The sequence below is a fragment of the Anopheles cruzii genome, chromosome 3 (assembly GCF_943734635.1).
Source record: "Anopheles cruzii chromosome 3, idAnoCruzAS_RS32_06, whole genome shotgun sequence".
NCBI lineage: Eukaryota > Metazoa > Arthropoda > Insecta > Diptera > Culicidae > Anopheles > Anopheles cruzii.
This window is the reverse complement of record NC_069145.1, coordinates 16,159,936-16,176,396: the sequence shown is the minus strand read 5'-3', so window position 1 is coordinate 16,176,396 and position 16,461 is coordinate 16,159,936. Positions and strand designations below refer to the sequence as shown.

Genomic DNA, 16,461 nt, shown 5'->3' with positions numbered 1-16,461 from the left:
GACAAAACAAATCACACACCCGCATGACCCGCACACAGGACTCCAATTGCTTCAATTGCTTATCATCGATAATGGTTCATTTGATCTAGGTATATAGTTTTATCTACAATCCTGTTTTAGTTCCGTCCGGCGAAAATAACACATTTTTCTCCTTCAACAGCGAGCGCTCCGTGTGGCCGGGGCCGTGCCTCATCTTCCTTTGGTTTGGGATTCACCACTTACAGATACACACTTTGCGGCACTGGGTCCCCCACAGCAGGAGCGTTAAGTTAACTTTTGTGCATTCGCTTAACCTAGAAACTCTCTAAAATGACTGCCTTAAGCTAGCCCCCCCGGATTCTTCGACGCACCACGATTCTTTCGGCCACACAAAATGCCACACGAAGAAAGCCAGCGCTCAGTTTAGTCGTCCTGCCCGCTCCCGATTCCGAGCAAACCAAAACCCCTGTTCGCCCGTTCGATTGGCAACTAAACCGAGGGTCACCGGCGGTGTTTTTGCAGAACGCCGACCCCACGCGGCCGATAATACTAATTACTTAATGGTTGTTTTCCTCGCCTTCTTGATACCTTCTGTCTCTCTCTCTCATCTCTGCTGCCGCCCATCGGCTGTGTTGGTTAGTGGCGGCCCTTTTTCTGTCGATTTTATACTTAAAACTAAAAAGTTTTGTTTCAACCCTTCCTAGACTATAGTGTATGGTCATTTTCTTCCTCTGTCCACGCGCTCTCTCCCGCCCTTTCTTTTTCGTCGAAAATATTTAATACTCTCTCACAATCTTTCGCTTCCGCTCACATTTTTCCACACTCCTCTCTCTCTCTGTTCCCGGGGGCCCATGGCTGGCAATCGTCGGAAGCGAAATTGTCATCGAATGCTGCATAATACGCTTAAACTTAGTTTAAAATCTCTCCTCCAAGTCACTACCGCTGCCCTCCCCACAAACGGCCTTTACTTAAGCGAGTAGTGCTTTGTCTGCGTCCCGTTTCTCCTGCAGCAGATTGTCGCCCTCCGCCTCGGTGACCATCTTTGTGTTCTGTTTCTCTGCCTGCTCGAGGAGCGCCTGCTTCCGGCGCTTCTGTCGACTGATCAGTGGCATGAAGCCCCACAGGGCCGATCCGCTGAGCAGAATGAAGCCGAGCGCCGTGAATAGGACCTGATAGCGGCCCATTCGCTCGAAGATCACCCCACAGATCGGGGGACCCACGAGCTGCAGGATACCGTTCACGAAGAGGCTGATACCGTACGACGAGGTGAGCCGCTCCGTGCCGAGCATATCCGCCATAATGACGGCCGTAATGCCAACGTACGTCCCGGAAGCCAACCCGAACAGGCCGCAGAATACGCTCACCATCGTGTAGCTGTTGACGGTGGGCAGCAGCGCGAGCGCCAAGCCCGATATCGAGAGGCCTCCGACAAAGTACCACGCTTTCGGGATGAGATTGGTGTCGGACAGGGCGGATCCGCCGATCCGGCCGACCAGATCGAGCGTCGACACGATCGACAGCAGGTACGCGGCCAAACTCTTGTCGAACCCGAGCGAGATCGCGTACGCCGGCAGCAGGATGATGAAGTTCGTGTAACCGATCGCGTTGGTCGAATTGGAGATCAGTATCACCAGGTAGGCCGGGTCGGATAGTAGCGACAGATCGAAGAAAGTTTTAGCAACGCTTTTACCCTTACCATCCTTCGCCTTGCCGCTGGCCCCTTCCGCTTTGCCGCCCGCTCCCTGATCGGAAGGTTTGGCGCTGCCACCGAACGAGCGGAGCGAAAGGTGCGATGCGAACTCTCTCGGTTGGTGCGTGGACAAGGTGCTGCCGTGGAACGGGGTGCTCATGTACTGGAAGCTGCTGGTCGACGGTGATCGTTTCGGTTGCCGGGGATGGCCCGTAGTGGTGCCAGTGACCTGATTCGCTCCGCTCCGCATCGAGTTGAGACGGTTCAGACGAAAGTACGATCCGGCCGTGTCATTGTTCAGGAACGAGTTCGAACTGAGCTGACTGGTGAACGTTAGATTGCGATGTTCCTCCTTGATCGGCGTGCTGATCTTGCGCTGCCGCTGCCCGCCACCACCAGCGCCGGCCCCGGGAAGATCGTCGCGACCGTACGGTACGGCCGCCGCCGAGACGCTGCGGGCGAACCCATCGATCAGACCGTTCTTTGGGTTGAAGCGGAAAATATCGGGCGATTTGTGCTCGAGCGTCGGCGTCGAGATGGTCGGCGTGTCGTCGCCCATGATGGCAAACTTTGGTTTAATGACCAACGGCTGCTGCTGTTGCTGCTGCTGCAGCTGCCCAGCGACTCCATTGGCCAGCGAATCCGGCGGATCGGTTTCGTTCGATTCACACTCCTCCAGTATCACATCGCGATGATCACCGTCGCCCGCGTACCGTACGATCGCTTCCATTTCTTCGTCACACTCCGACGGTGGTGCTTTCCGGACGCGCTTCATGTGCTTCTCGACCGGCTCGTAGAAGATGGCGGCCACCCAAACGTTCAGTGTAATTCCGCCCATGATCAAGCACGCTCCGCGGTAGCCAAAGTTAACGAGCAAATAGCGGAGCACCGGCGGAAGAATGATTGACCCCAGTGCACTGCCCGAGATGCAGAGCCCGTTCGCCAGTCCGCGTAGCTTCACAAAGTACGACGTCACGATGTACACGGTCGGCGGGAACGATAGGCCGGCCCCCGTGCCCACCAGCACACCGTAGCTGATGTAGAGATAGTTGACCGAAGTGGCCCAGTACGTGATGATCATGCCGACGGCCGCAAACGTACCGCCAACGATCGTGACCGTCCTGTAGCTGTACTTCACCGACAGAATGCTCGACAGTGGTCCGAGCGAGCTGTACAGGAAGTAGCAAAGCGCTGGAATCCAAGCGGCTGCCGACGGGGTCGCTTGGAACGCTTCCAGGAACTCTACAAACAGCACCCCGAAGCTTTTGATGGTGCCCGGCACCAGGATGTTGACCAACATCGAACCGGCCAGCACTAGCCAACCCCAGCCACCGTCGGGCGGTACCAGTTCGTACTCTCCATCGTCATCGTCCGGATCCTCGGGGTCACCGGTGTCCGCGGGAGAACGATAAGATCGCTGTTGCGCGACCGACTGATCTTTGGCTTTCGCGCTGGCCGCGTTCATCTGCGGCATGGTGTTGTTCGAAACGCTTCGACAGATAGTGGCACTTCCGTTGCGTGGAAGTAGTGCGACCGTACCACCGTTCGCCTCGTACGGGTGACCGCTTTCTTCTTCCATCTCTTCCGTTGCAGCATTGGGTCGATCTTGAGCGGTCTTTTCCTGCAACACCATCATCGATGCGGGTGCCTTTTCGGGTCCGAGCTCGGGATCGGGTTTCGTCTGTTCTATCGGCTCTGCAATCAGAACGGCATAGAGGAAATAGGTCAGTAAACAACATTAATTAATGTTCAAAATATAGCAAATTACAATGATAACGGCTTAGTTCAAATCAAGTTCCACCCAGCTTCAGCCGTTTATTAGGCTCGAGGGAACATGGCGTTTCCATGATTAGATTAAAATGCCTCTTCCCGAAGTTAAAGTTGCCCACAATGGTCATAAACTTGCTCCGTGCATTTTGATACACCTGGGATATTTTTAATTTGTTCGCTGCTCGGCCTTTTTGGGAAAAGAATCAACTTTTAGCTGCGAGCAAATGGGTAAAAATAAATTGTTTTCTGAATTGTTCAAAAAGCATTCAAAATGGTCCACATAAATCCACTCCAGACAAGAGAACGTACGCAGCCATTCGAGCGGTTGGTTGCATACGTTGAACGAGCGCCAACTCGAATCGACGTCAAGCGGTTTTTCTGGTACAAAATTATTTCAAAAAATCCTGTAATAACTACTTCAACGTCCCCGAGTCCACTAGCAGTAGCCATCAGACTATTTGCACGTTCAAAGTTTGAATTACCTCTGTAAAGTGTGACACACACTCCGGCGGCTCGAGCACTCACTGGAGTCGTCAGCCCAAACAAACGACTCTCGAGGGGCATCCTTTCAACTGCAGTAGGCTATTATTTGCAAGCCATCAACCGTCGCGTGGAGTGTCAACAAAAACAAACGCCGTGCGCATGCTCGCCCACCGTCTATCGCGGTGTCCGAAAGCAACCGGAATCCTCCAACCTATGACGATGACGTTCGCGGCAAGCTTCACGCGACGACCGACGGGCGTTGCTCTTTGCTTTACCCCCGCTCGTGCCACTCTTCCAACGAAATGACTCAACGAGCTGTCGAAGAACCTGGCGACAGATTTCTTGGTTCCCGTGGTGCAGAGCAAACAAGTCAACTCATGCTCGGTTCCGGACCAGGATAGGCTTCATTAGAGAAAAGTAACAGCAGACAGAAATATCTCCAAAGGCGAAAGAGATTGGAACGGAACTCTAACCCCCTGGGGCGCGTCCCGGTACACGGTTGGAAAGCGATGAAGCTCCGTCCGGTCACCTTTCGCTCCATAGGTTAAGGTTGCGAATAGTCCTTGACCTTGCACCAGGCGCAGCGCAGGGAACATCATCAGCCGGACAAAAACCTTCGTTGCCGACATCCTTGGTACGAGGGGGCCCCCGCGCCACACGACGCGTGCTAACCTTTTTGGACCGACGACCGGGGCCCGCTTGATGGACAACCGTTCGTTGGGACAGTGTGCCCGAAATAGACCGGATCGCTTCGCGAACGCTTAGCAAACAATTTCCACAAGATGAATCGACCGGCCGGACCAGGAATAGGAATACCTTTGCTCACGACCAGACACCGAAAATAAATCCTGACCAACCCCACCCCATCGCCGGAGGGGCCGGGCCGTTGAGAAAGCGTCATGCAGGAAATTTCCCTTACAAATCCTATTTCCCGCTTTGACAAATACGACACACCTTCGGGGTGAAGTGTTACACGCTCTTACAAGCCTCGCCCCGCCTGAGTTCGCTCGGTGCAGAAGGTTGCTTTTCTTTTAACCTTATCATCATGGATGACATTTTGTTTGCCACACACGGTTGGGCATTAGCATTCAAGAGCACACCGCGCAAATCAGCTGTCTCTGGGCGGCCCACGTGCGCATCCTGGCCTGTGTGTGTGCTCGGGAATAAATGGCGGCACTGAGAACCGTTTGACCAACAATTTCCCCACGGTAGGGGGGCTGATTAAAAATTTCCACTCACGTCTCGTAGACACATGGTGTAAATATTTTCAAACAATTCGAATCAACAACGCACAGGTCGCGGTGCGCGGTCCCCGACCTGGGACGGAAAACATCTTCCGCTTATCTGGCGTGGTTCTGTCTCGCTCTGGCGGATCGGATTATCGCGTGCCAGCGTCGCCGAAGCCGCCACCGCTTGGCCCAAATCACACGTTACCGCTTCTAACCGCTTCGTGACTCAGTTCGCCCGTCGGATTTTTTGTTGCTCTTGCTGCGGATTAGACCGATGCGTTGCTATCCTATTGACACAAGGATTAGCAATAAGGGAGGGATTCGTGAAGATCGCAATCTCTCACTCACCATTTCATCATCGGCATCCGTCACAGCTTCTACCTCATATCTCTACCAAGGCCAAATAGTGCGCCAAAGCCACGCGTTCCCGTTCCCGAATGGTCTTTCTGATTAGCTATCGCTCGGCTCGCTGGCAGCAGTCAGTCACTAATTGACCTTCAATTGGCCACTTGACGTGCACAATTTGCAACCGATGCGATCTGTCGCTGCTTGCTTATCGTTACACTTGTTGTCCGCGTTGTCGTGCCGTTTGTATCGCGCACGCCACGCCGATACGCGGGACGATTCGAAACGCCACGCAAGAGATACGCCATTTGGTGCCCCGGCCCCGGAGAAGCGACACGAAGCGAGGGGTTTTGGGGCGTGAGCCCATTAGCGTCCGCCGATCGATTCCGCTTTGTCGTCGTCGCCAGATCCAATCCACAAAAAAACCCGCAAAAAGAAACCTGCGCGGCGAGTGTGCTTTTACTGTCGTCTTTATTTTATTATCTGTCCCTAAAATGTGGGTTATGTGGACGCTATAAATAGGGGCACACGCGCGCGCGACACAGTCTGTTGTCCGCCGGTCGGGGGCGAAGCCAGCTGTTTCGGCCACCAGAAGGTAAAAACCGCATTATCTCCCGGTCGTTTCATTACACAGGTAACACAGGGTTTTACCACGAACCGGCCGAAGGTTAAAACGTGGCCGCCCGCCCGCTCCTCTGTTTGTGTACTTTGCGACCCCGAAACACGGTTCGCGGAACACCACTTTTGTGCAGTAGGAAACCAGAAATTACTATTGAACCGCCATCATTTCACCAACCCATTATTACAGAGATGCTTGCAAAATGCAGCCATGCTGACCCAGGTGACCGGTCTGAGGTCCCCCAAACAAAGGCTTCAAGCTCGGGCTCCAACCTCGGTGCGTGAAAAATGTACTCGATAAAATAGTGCCACAGTTTTGTTGCACAACGTGGACAGTACCGCTTTCGCAGGAGTAATGCAACGGAGGTGGAAAAGCCAGATAAGGTTGTGTAATTATTATTGCCCCTCGGCATGTAACCTTTCGCCGGGGTTGGGTAATACGCACCGCACACGTATCTTTCGCCGCAGATTCAGCCGTCCACAACAAACCTTGCGTAAGCTTTATGAAGTTTTAACCATAAATACGCAAATACAATTGGCACAGCTCAACGATGACAACTTCAAAACTAAATCATTCATCAGCGTCAGAGAGCGCAAATGGGGAAAGCCCCGGAACCGTGTCGATGACTGAACTACGCACTTTCCAGCATCTGGAGCTTTGGAGGGTGGCAAAACGCAAATAAAAACAAATTCATCACCCAACAACAACAGCGTCAAGCGTAAGTGTTCCGGGAAGGTCTGCTAACAAACAAACCAATTCTCCACTCTCCTCATTCACCCCTTCGGTGACCTTCGACGGACATTTGGTGCGCGAAATGTGTCATGCGACACCACTCTCTCGGGGGCACACTGGCGTTGGGCCACGTGCGTCGCTGGCGGTCAAGATGAAGGAGATCAACCCATGAGCAGAAAACTGGGTGCCGCTGGGTGCTGTTACCCCTATCAGTCATCTCGGAATGCCAACAATTCAATTGACCCTAATCAGGATGATGACGAAGGCGGTCGGTTTGTGGCCGTTGCAGCATGCTGCGGCGGCGACTCTTTCACGCAAATCGTTCCCAACGTCCCAAGGCTGGGTGGTGCTGCGGGACGAGATCTAATCGTCGGTGGTCGTCGCTCTTCTTGTGTGGCCACAATTGCGTGTTCGCGGAAGTGTGGAATGCGCTGCTGGAGGCTATGTGGCAACATGTGCGCGTTCCACGGCCCGCTTCTTGGAAATCGTATCGGGCAGTCTCGTTTCAAACGAACTTAGTTTCATATGCTGACTCACATCTTTTCATCATTAAAGTCGGCTAGATCGACCCTAAAATTTACGACAGTCTTCAAGAAGAGTCTTTCGTTCGGTCTACTTTCGAGAGCTCGGTCAACATTCATCCACAGTCGGTTTGATGCTGGAAAATTCGCATCGACCGACTTTTGAGCAAAGGCGCTCGCGATGGCAACGCAATACGGGTTCTTCATCATCATCTCGCAGTTCTCCTTGTTTTGATCCGCATTAGTGTTCAATCTAAAAATATAAACCAAACAATTTCGAGGAATCGCTCACGCGGGACTCCCGTTTGACCGGACTCCCACAGACCGGAACAACGTGCTACAGATTTGCTCTGGCAAATTGCACTACTTTCAAACACTCCAATCATAGCGCCGAGGCCGCTCAGTTCTGTTGCTTACCGCTTGCTTCAGCGACGGTGGCGGTGGTGGCCATCATTGCTTCGTCGCCACGGGAAGGCTCGTTCCTGCGTCGCTTTCCATCGCCATCGCCGGTGGCCTCGTCATCGTCGTCCGGTGGTGACGACGGCGGCTGTAGCGATCCTTGATGATCCTGCCGAACGGGACTATAATCGGCCACGTGCGACGGCTGCAGCCGCGTTCCCTCGCTACGCTCCAAACTTTCCTCGCCCATCGTTGTTGTTGTTGTGCTCTCTTTCTTCAGAGCTCCGTCTTACCCAAAACAGCAGAAATGTCTTGGTCCCCACTGTGGCACAACAAAGCTAGCATATGACACTGAGCCGCCGTTAAAGTCGCTGATCCGTGATCCGCTGGTCAAGTTCGGAGTTCGGCACCCGCTGGTGTGGGTGAACGCTGATTCCATCCGGTGCCAAGGCCGACGCTACGGTGTGAGATGACGAACGTGTTGGGTGTGATGATGTGAGATGTGACCTGAAGAGGAAACACAAAACCGAACCGGTCAGCTGGCGATGAGAAAAAGAAATGGTACGTCAAATGTGCTAACAACGCTTCACTTCGAGGCATCAGGGGGCCATTATGTGCCAAAGGAGACCCTCCAGCACGTTCCGTGTCGCTTCCCATTAAATGGTAAAACAAATCTCACGAACAACTGGCGGCACAACAACACAACGAACCGCGGCTGACATTGAACCGGTTCAAAGTAGAACAGTTCGGCAGCCCCGCTGTTGGCATTGGGCCAAACGGTTTAGGCATCGCCTTCGGAGGTCGCATCGTGCGCTCGGGGGGATGATCAAAACAAATCGGTGGTACCCTCTTAGCATCCTGGGGTGTCCACCCCCTTCCCGTGGTGCAGAGTCGTGGTTCGTTTGCATCTAAAATTAATGGCCAAACGAGCAAGGTGACAGCAGTTCGGTCAACCCGACGAAGACTCAGTCTGTTCTTGGGGGTCGTTCTGACATATAACAGATAGCGATGGGACCAGACCGAAACGGACAGGCATTAGCAGTGGCAGACAGCATCGGTAACCGATCGTTGGCGTACATCTGTGCTGATGTAACTTGGAAGCTTGTTGCGTCAAACGGAAGGTCCTGACATCCACCTGGCGACGGGGCCGGTCCATCGGTTAGCTGGACAATGTAACAGGCAAAGGTTACGTGTCCACAGCATGCGGGTAAATATCCGGCCCGCGATAACCTTGGTGAAGGAATTCCCCCCTTACAGTCTGTTGGGCAATCTTTTTTATCTGTCACCCAACACAACAAGGTGATCAAAGGTGATCGTGATAAGAGCACCCGGTACAAGATCATCCGCAAGCATCGCGGAATGTGCGACCCTGAAGTGGGTCAGTAGTAAAACACGACCCTATTTACGCCGACTTGGCGTTCTTCGCGAAGGTGCGTAGTTATGCGTAATAAATGCGCGCCGAAAAACAGGACTCGTCGTCGTCGTCGTCGTCGTTATCACGGGACTGGACACGGTTGAGGTTATCTGCGTCTTTGTTTAGGTTGCCTTGGAGTTTTGTACCCGTATAATTCGCAGAGCGCACTGGGTGACGTCAGCGAGAAGGCCGCCGTCTCGAGTTTCATTCATCAAACGAACCTTCTGACGTCCACAAGCTGCCTCTTGCCACCCAGTTCTTGCGTAGCTGACAGTTGGCTACTCAGCAACAAACCCCCCCGATTGCGATCGAGTGTCAACAACCCAACCCACCACCAGCTACCTCAGCAGGCTTCGACAAAATTCGCTTCCGTTCTATGCTCGCGCCGCGGCTCCGGCGAGACCATTAGTCGATGAAACTCGCTAACGCCAGGTGGAGTCATTGAACTGGCGCGATGGCAACACCGCCGACCTCTGTGCATCATCAAAGCGAAGCCAACCGACCCATATCGCATGTGTGTGTGTGGGTGTTCGGAAGGGTTAGCACACCTCGTTAGCGATGAATCGGGTTTTTGGACGACAGCCAATCGGCACCGACAGGCGCCGGAGGGGTTCGTTTGCATAACTTGGCGCGGGGAACCTTCTGCTGTGAGGCCCACGGCCGCGGTGTGCATTAAAGGTACCGATAAGCGAGTGTGATAAATGAGATAGTTAACAGAAAGGGGATCGATACTTAGGTATGCGCCTTTCAGAGCAACATTGGCTTTTCAAAGACTACTTCGACAGATAATAATCGTTTGACGTTTGTGTAGGCCATTGATTTCATTGGTTCTTAACATTCAAGACGATGACAAGATGACTGAATAGTTTTCCGCTCACTCTTTCAACAAACAAAAACCTTAAGGCAAAATTATTGCGAATGTAGTCAAATCATTCATCGATCAAATACATCGAATATTTTTCTAAAAATCGTCCTCTATTCTACGTTGCCGATGAAATTTAATCCACCATAAAAAAAGCAATGCATGTTCCGCTCTCCGTTCAATTAATCATTCAATACGAATCGTATATCAAGCTGCTTTACGACTAGCGCTGAGCGCTCTGTCGTAAATTATTAGTTCTTGAAAATTTGCCAATACACGGGGTACGGTGGAATAATTATGGACAAGCTGGGGTGGTCGGTGGTCCTTCAGCTGGGCCGCCTCTAATTGGAGTGGTCCTTCAACCGGGTGGGTCAGGTGACCGTGCGCTGGCTGTTCAATCTTTCATCGGTCACGCAATTGAAAATACGTGCGGTTGATGAGCGAGCGAGCCGCAACGCAAATCAACCGCAACCCGACGTTTTCTTTTGCAGTGAGAAAGATTTGGAAGAAAATTTTAAAATTAAAGACGCAAATAGCATCTCTGGCGCATCCATCAAACGAACTGATTCAATCTTGGCCGCGTGCACAACAAACGTCTTTCGGTTCAAGGGCAAAGATTAGATTATGCGTCCAGTTTCCATGACATTGACAATTCATGCCTTTTGCTCTGTGCAATTAATAATGGCACCACGTGGTTTGTTTGGCGAATTTTTACTGCCCCCAAAATCGTTCATCATCTTTATCTTGCACAGCAACAAGACAAGACAAACGGTTGATTGTTCCGCCACCCCCCGGGTGGGGGAGGCCTTTGTGATGGGTCTTACATAAGATAGGCTGTATTCAGTGTCCATCAAATTGAAACGAGCCTCTGGAAATCCCTTTCTAATGGCTGCTGCGCACATATCAAAACCAAAAGTCACTGTCACATTCCGTTTTATGCTCTCGCAATCAAACAGCCTACTAGAGCGCCGTCGTGGCCCCGGACGTGCCGAACACTTCAACGGCCGATGCAGTCGAGGTACTACAATTATAATTGCGTAAATGCAGCCCCCAGCCGCCACAACCTGAGCTGGCACGTGAAGGGTTTGCGATGTGATTTAAGGCCATTAGCTTCCCCCGTCAGCAGCAGCACGTTGGTGATTGGTTTTTCCGAAACAATTTTCCGGTCATTGGCTGGCACAGCGTCCTTGGACAATCGTTTAAATCATCGTTTCGTGACCTTTGGGAAAGGGTAGCGGAAACCTTTCGCAAAGCACCACCATAAGGGCTCCCAAAGGGCACAGCGCCGTTACCCAACAGCATACACTTTCCACCAGAGCCCAACAAGTGTCCGATATTATTCAGAACTTGCTTGGGTGCCGTGCTGTGGTCGAGTCTACCACAATTTTACCATCCCACTTGACATCACGCGCGCTCCAGAGGTCAATCCTTCGAATAGCATACGGTTTAATGGCACATTATGGACACAAAACGGTACGCCTCAACGCGAACCCAATGTTCCGCATGACGAGCAATACATTTCTAAATGTATGGCTTCCGTTTTGCCTGTACTAAAGGCATTCGTATGCTCACCATCTTCCGGCTTCCGGCTTCCGGCTTCCGGCTGGTCAAAGAGGCCCGCCTAGTAGTATTGTCACCGACACAGGCCCACGATCGGAATTGTTTAGCCCAACCTACGGACGTCAGAGACGAGCGAAGGACAATTTAGTTGATGAATAATACAGCCGTTTCAGAGCTTCAGTTTCCGGGCGATTGAACCGAGCATTCCAGCCGTCAAACATAAGGACAGACGGAGCGCACAATCTCCATTTGGTTAATCGACGTTTTGTCGTTTATCTACACCGCGTTCATGATAAATGACTCACTGAGACGGTCCACGGCCACTCGATTCATCTATGCTGTGCGCCGCACTTCCGGAATGCAATGCCGGAGGGTCCAGTGGGCCAAAGGCTGTTGCTAATTATCTCCCATTTAGAAGTCGCGGTACGACGCCATTTTTCCACTCCACAAACGTTGCGGAAGCCGTTCCAAGTTCCAGCCTCCAACCACCAGTTGCTGGACATTGTGTCGTGTTTGCGTTTGCGACGTTGATTTGCATTGTGCCCACCCCGCGAGGACACTCCTTTTACGGCCTCTCCTGGGAAAAGCAAGCTCCCACAATCGGCAAAACTCGGGCATTTGATAACAGCTAAAGCCTTCTGTTTGTTTCAAACCAGTTTCGCGGCGAAGCTTATCACACCTGAAGTACCCACGAGCTGAGCCATACATTGTTTCATCTCCGTTTAAAGCCAACACAAAACACGAATGCTGTACAGAATGTTGACGAAAGATTTATTTTTCCGCCCACCGACCACGACGACGGTGCAACACTGTTCGGTTCTCGCCAAGGTAATGAAAATAATAAAAAATCAATATCACCGCACTAACGGCGCAACGGTGCCAGAAGGCAGCAGCAGGTTTTCACCTTGACCTAGAGCACTGTCTATATACTACAAGCAAACCGGAACCGGCAGCGGGCCAACATCACCCACCACCGGCCCCAGCGTCCCTCGGTTTTCCTTCACACATACACTCGGGGCCACCTAGAAGGGATGTGTCTTCCCGGCCGGTCAGCTAGTGTTTCGGTCCCAAATGGTACTTCCGTTTCGTTCGCCGTGTGATCATTGCACCAAAGGATGTCCTACGCGCCGGTGCGTACCAACACAAGGATGATGACAACTACTCACCTGATTGCGATTAGCTCGGGCAATGGAAGGCGAAACAATAAAAGCGCTGCTGCTGCTGCAGTGTGGCGGAAATGTGGTTCCCAGGGGAAGAAACTGAAAATCGGTTTACGGGACAAAAGTGTCCACCATTCTACCGAGTCGGCACCGCACCCACCAGAGCGTTACACACAATCACACATACACACCCGCTGCATCACGAAATGAAATTTACACCTGAAATGGGAAATGAATGATTGAAAACACACATTTACACTTGAAGTGCACCAAGTTTCTTCTGAGTTGGCCGAATTTGCAAACCCATCAGCACCGTGATCGGAATACGCGAGCGGAACTTTGCCGCATAAAGCAACAGCTCCGCGCCTGTGCTGACAGACGCTCGCGAAGACGGAACTCTGTCGATCAGCTGTGACAGCCCGGCCGCCCGGAAAAGTGTGTGGGAAATTCGCCACCCGTCAGCACTCACACACACGCGCCGCCCTTTTCGCTCGCTCCCGAGCGGAATGATGATCATTTGGCACAGAGTCTGATGAGCACGTGTTTGCGGCCACTCTGGCTTGTGATTTCTTCCGCTGTCAAATGGCTCACACTTTCTCTCTCATTTTCAGCGCAGACCCGTGAAGAGCACAACAAAGGCGGCTACCATCATCATTTGTGCGCGTCATTGACATTGATTTTCTGCGGCGTGCCGAATGTTGGTGGCGGTTTTCTTGTTGGTGTGCATTTTTCACTTCCCACATCGCCAAATGCCGCCGCCGAAAACCAATCACCGCCGATCGTGCGGGTGACAAAGTTCACTGCGCCACTTAAAATAGGTTCGCGACCGATTGTTTTGGTTTGTTTCGGTGTTCGGTCCGCCGAAGATCCGGGACATCCGCTTCTTCTTCTTCTTCCAGCGCTGTGTGTGTGTGTGTGGATGTGACTAATTGGCCCGTTCATTGCACCTCTCGCTCGTTCGCTCTCTGCGTCTCTCTCTCTCTCTCTGTCGGTGGTCGGGGAAGTTTTTTTATGTAATACATGTCTCGAAAATTTTCCACCGGCACACCGGGCCAAATCGCACAATCGAAAGGACACATATTTATGGGGCGCGCATCGGGTTCAAGTTACCGTGACCGGCACGAACGAAGCGTGCAAAGGCACCAGGAAGAAAAAACGGCCAAGCAAAAATAACCAAACAGCACGCCACAGAGTCTGACGCACTGCGGACGCGCGCGCGATCAGCTGGCGTGATGCGGCGAAACAAACGATAACAAACACCACGCTACGCAAACACACACGCTGACCATCGAAATAATGCGAATGAGCTAAACCGCGAGTTTCTGTCATCTGTCATCCCAACAGTGCGGGCACGTGTTTTTTTTTTGCGTGTGCCGTGTGGACTAGGTGAAGGCCGTGGCCTTTGCAGGTCGAAACAACGAAAAACACGGCCAACTCTCCATGCTGGATGTTCCGCGCGCGGGGTTGTCACATTCACGCACTTCACGGCCCCGCCGCCGCGGGGAGAACACGTTTCGAACAAGTGAACACGCCAATGAAAGACACACTTTGGCGACACAAAACAGGGTCATCGGGTGAAGAAACAAACTTGTGTCCCGTGTCCCGTGAATCCTTTCTTTTTAACCCACTCACTCGTTAACCGAACCGATCCGCCCGACAAAACGCATCCGGCCACTCTTGAATATTTTTTGTAAATAAACTCCTTTGTCTTTCTAAATATCTGTTTCTGTATTTTTCTGCGTTCCCGGGCTCTGGCACTATGGGAAAAAGAAATTAATGGTCATAAATCAATTTTAAAAGTGAGGCTTTTAGTTTTATTTTCCCAAAATAGAAAAGTTGTCTATAACCAATCCGAATTCATGGCCTCACGCATACCAACGAACTCCGATCGAGCGACAATGCCTGCATTAATTTTGTTTCCCCTAATGGGTTTGGTTTAAGATACCCATTACCCTATACACATGTCGAACTCTCCTTTTGTCACTTCGTCCTTTTGTCGCTTCGTCCTTTTTTCATCTTTTAATCCAACGCACATTGAACTCGAAACACGGTCCAAGAAGCAAACACTCGCACCAACACCACGACACACGGTACAGACACAGATAATTTTTTACAATTTTTGTATAATTTACTCAATAATACTTCTTTTCGATAGGGTTATAGCGCAAGATAACGCTTATCGAGCGAGTCTTCGCCAGATGCGGTATCAGGCAAATAATCGTCATACCACATGGCGCTTCCCACGTTGGCTTACTGCTTATTTTTTACCGAAAAGTTTCTCGACACGCCATGTCACGAATACCGGAAGTACTTTAGCTACTGAACAGCTACGGAATAAAAATTTATTGTTGTGTTAATGTTAAAATTTTTTTTTTATAATTGTGTTGTGGATTGATTTTTGATTGAATAAAGTAATTTTTCATTATCGTGTTGATTATCGACGAATGATGATGATGATACTCACTCAAACTTTTGTCACATACTGTAACCGATTAAAAAAAATCGCTTGATAAGAAAAATTCAAAGTTGCGTTTAACAAAGTGCGATGATTTTTTTTGAACCAAAGTGGCTGCGTCCACGAACCGAAGAGGCTGAGTTCTGATGGATACTACGCAGCCTGTTGTTTTCAATTTGACGGTTCCGCCGATCAATAACGTAAAATCTTATCTTCCGTTTGTCCCTAAGAGTGAACTTTGTTGCTAATAGTGAACTTTTGTCGCTAAGTGAGAAGAACACTTTTCAACATCGCTTCCAAGTGGAAAGAATTGAATATTACAAATATTATATTTAGAATATAGTTACCCCCGCTGATAGAGCAGTCGGTAGTGCTCTTCACTGTCACGCAGCTGGCCTGGGTTTGAATCCCTGGATCGGTTGTCACTCAACCGGCCATGGTTTCGATTCCCGATACCGGCGTGACAGAGTTGGCGCGGGACCAACAACCCCGCCCGTAAAAACGAACTGTTACAGAAAGCATCCAGAGATTAACATTGTCTCTGGTGCAGGATAAAGACCGCTCAACGGTTGTTTCCGAAGAAGAAGAATATAGTTATTGTATTTATTCATTATAATATTTTCACTGATTCACACACTGATTGTTCTAATGACCAAAATGCTTTCATTGATTACGGAAAAAATATTGGATCTAGTTTCATTGAATTTAAATCTGAACTACAGAGACTTACAACCAAATCCATACCGCTACCACGCATTATCGAGAGAAAAGCATCCCATTTCACCATTTTTCCATCTTGACCATGAGACTTCATTATTGCTTTCTGTTTAGAAGTTTAGAATAAGACGTGTACAGTGCCGTTGAATTCGAGCCAAAACAAACCTGATACAAAAGCCAGAGAACGTATGCATGACCACTTGAGAGTAAAAGAAATAAATTCATCAACACTTGGGAAATTTTGGGCCGCTTTCCCATTGCCTCTCGGGAAAGCCCAAAAGCCAAGTAAAAGGACACGTCTAACCCACGGACCACGGTTACTACGGAGCAGTAAAACCCGCTCACAATGAGCGTTTTAAGCAATTCCTGCAAACGGCTTTCTCGTAAGGAAATTTAACTTACCATCCATTCCGAGAAGTCCGTTTCCGTCAACCGAGGAGGCGAAACATTTACACGATCGTGGAAAATTCAACGCCACTTGAAACTGTTTCTCCTTTCTTCGCGTCCTAATGTTTACGACGGGACC

General features: G+C 50.8%; 1 protein-coding gene across 2 annotated transcripts; it reads right to left on the bottom strand.

Moving 5' to 3' along the window:
• Positions 1 to 80: 80 nt before the first annotated feature.
• On the bottom strand, positions 81 to 14,441 carry LOC128269657 (uncharacterized). Of its 2 annotated transcripts, none has more exons than XM_053007039.1 (4): positions 14,396 to 14,441; positions 12,770 to 12,982; positions 7,786 to 8,306; positions 81 to 3,364 (listed from the first exon to the last, which is right to left on the bottom strand). In XM_053007039.1, exons 3-4 carry the CDS (start codon positions 8,015 to 8,017, stop codon positions 948 to 950), a joined length of 2,649 nt encoding a protein of 882 aa, XP_052862999.1. In that variant the 5' UTR covers positions 8,018 to 8,306; positions 12,770 to 12,982; positions 14,396 to 14,441; the 3' UTR covers positions 81 to 947. The 2 variants fall into 2 exon arrangements, with proteins under 2 accessions (XP_052862999.1, XP_052862998.1); XM_053007038.1 differs by having other exon boundaries at positions 7,786 to 8,274.
• Positions 14,442 to 16,461: the final 2,020 nt, after the last annotated feature.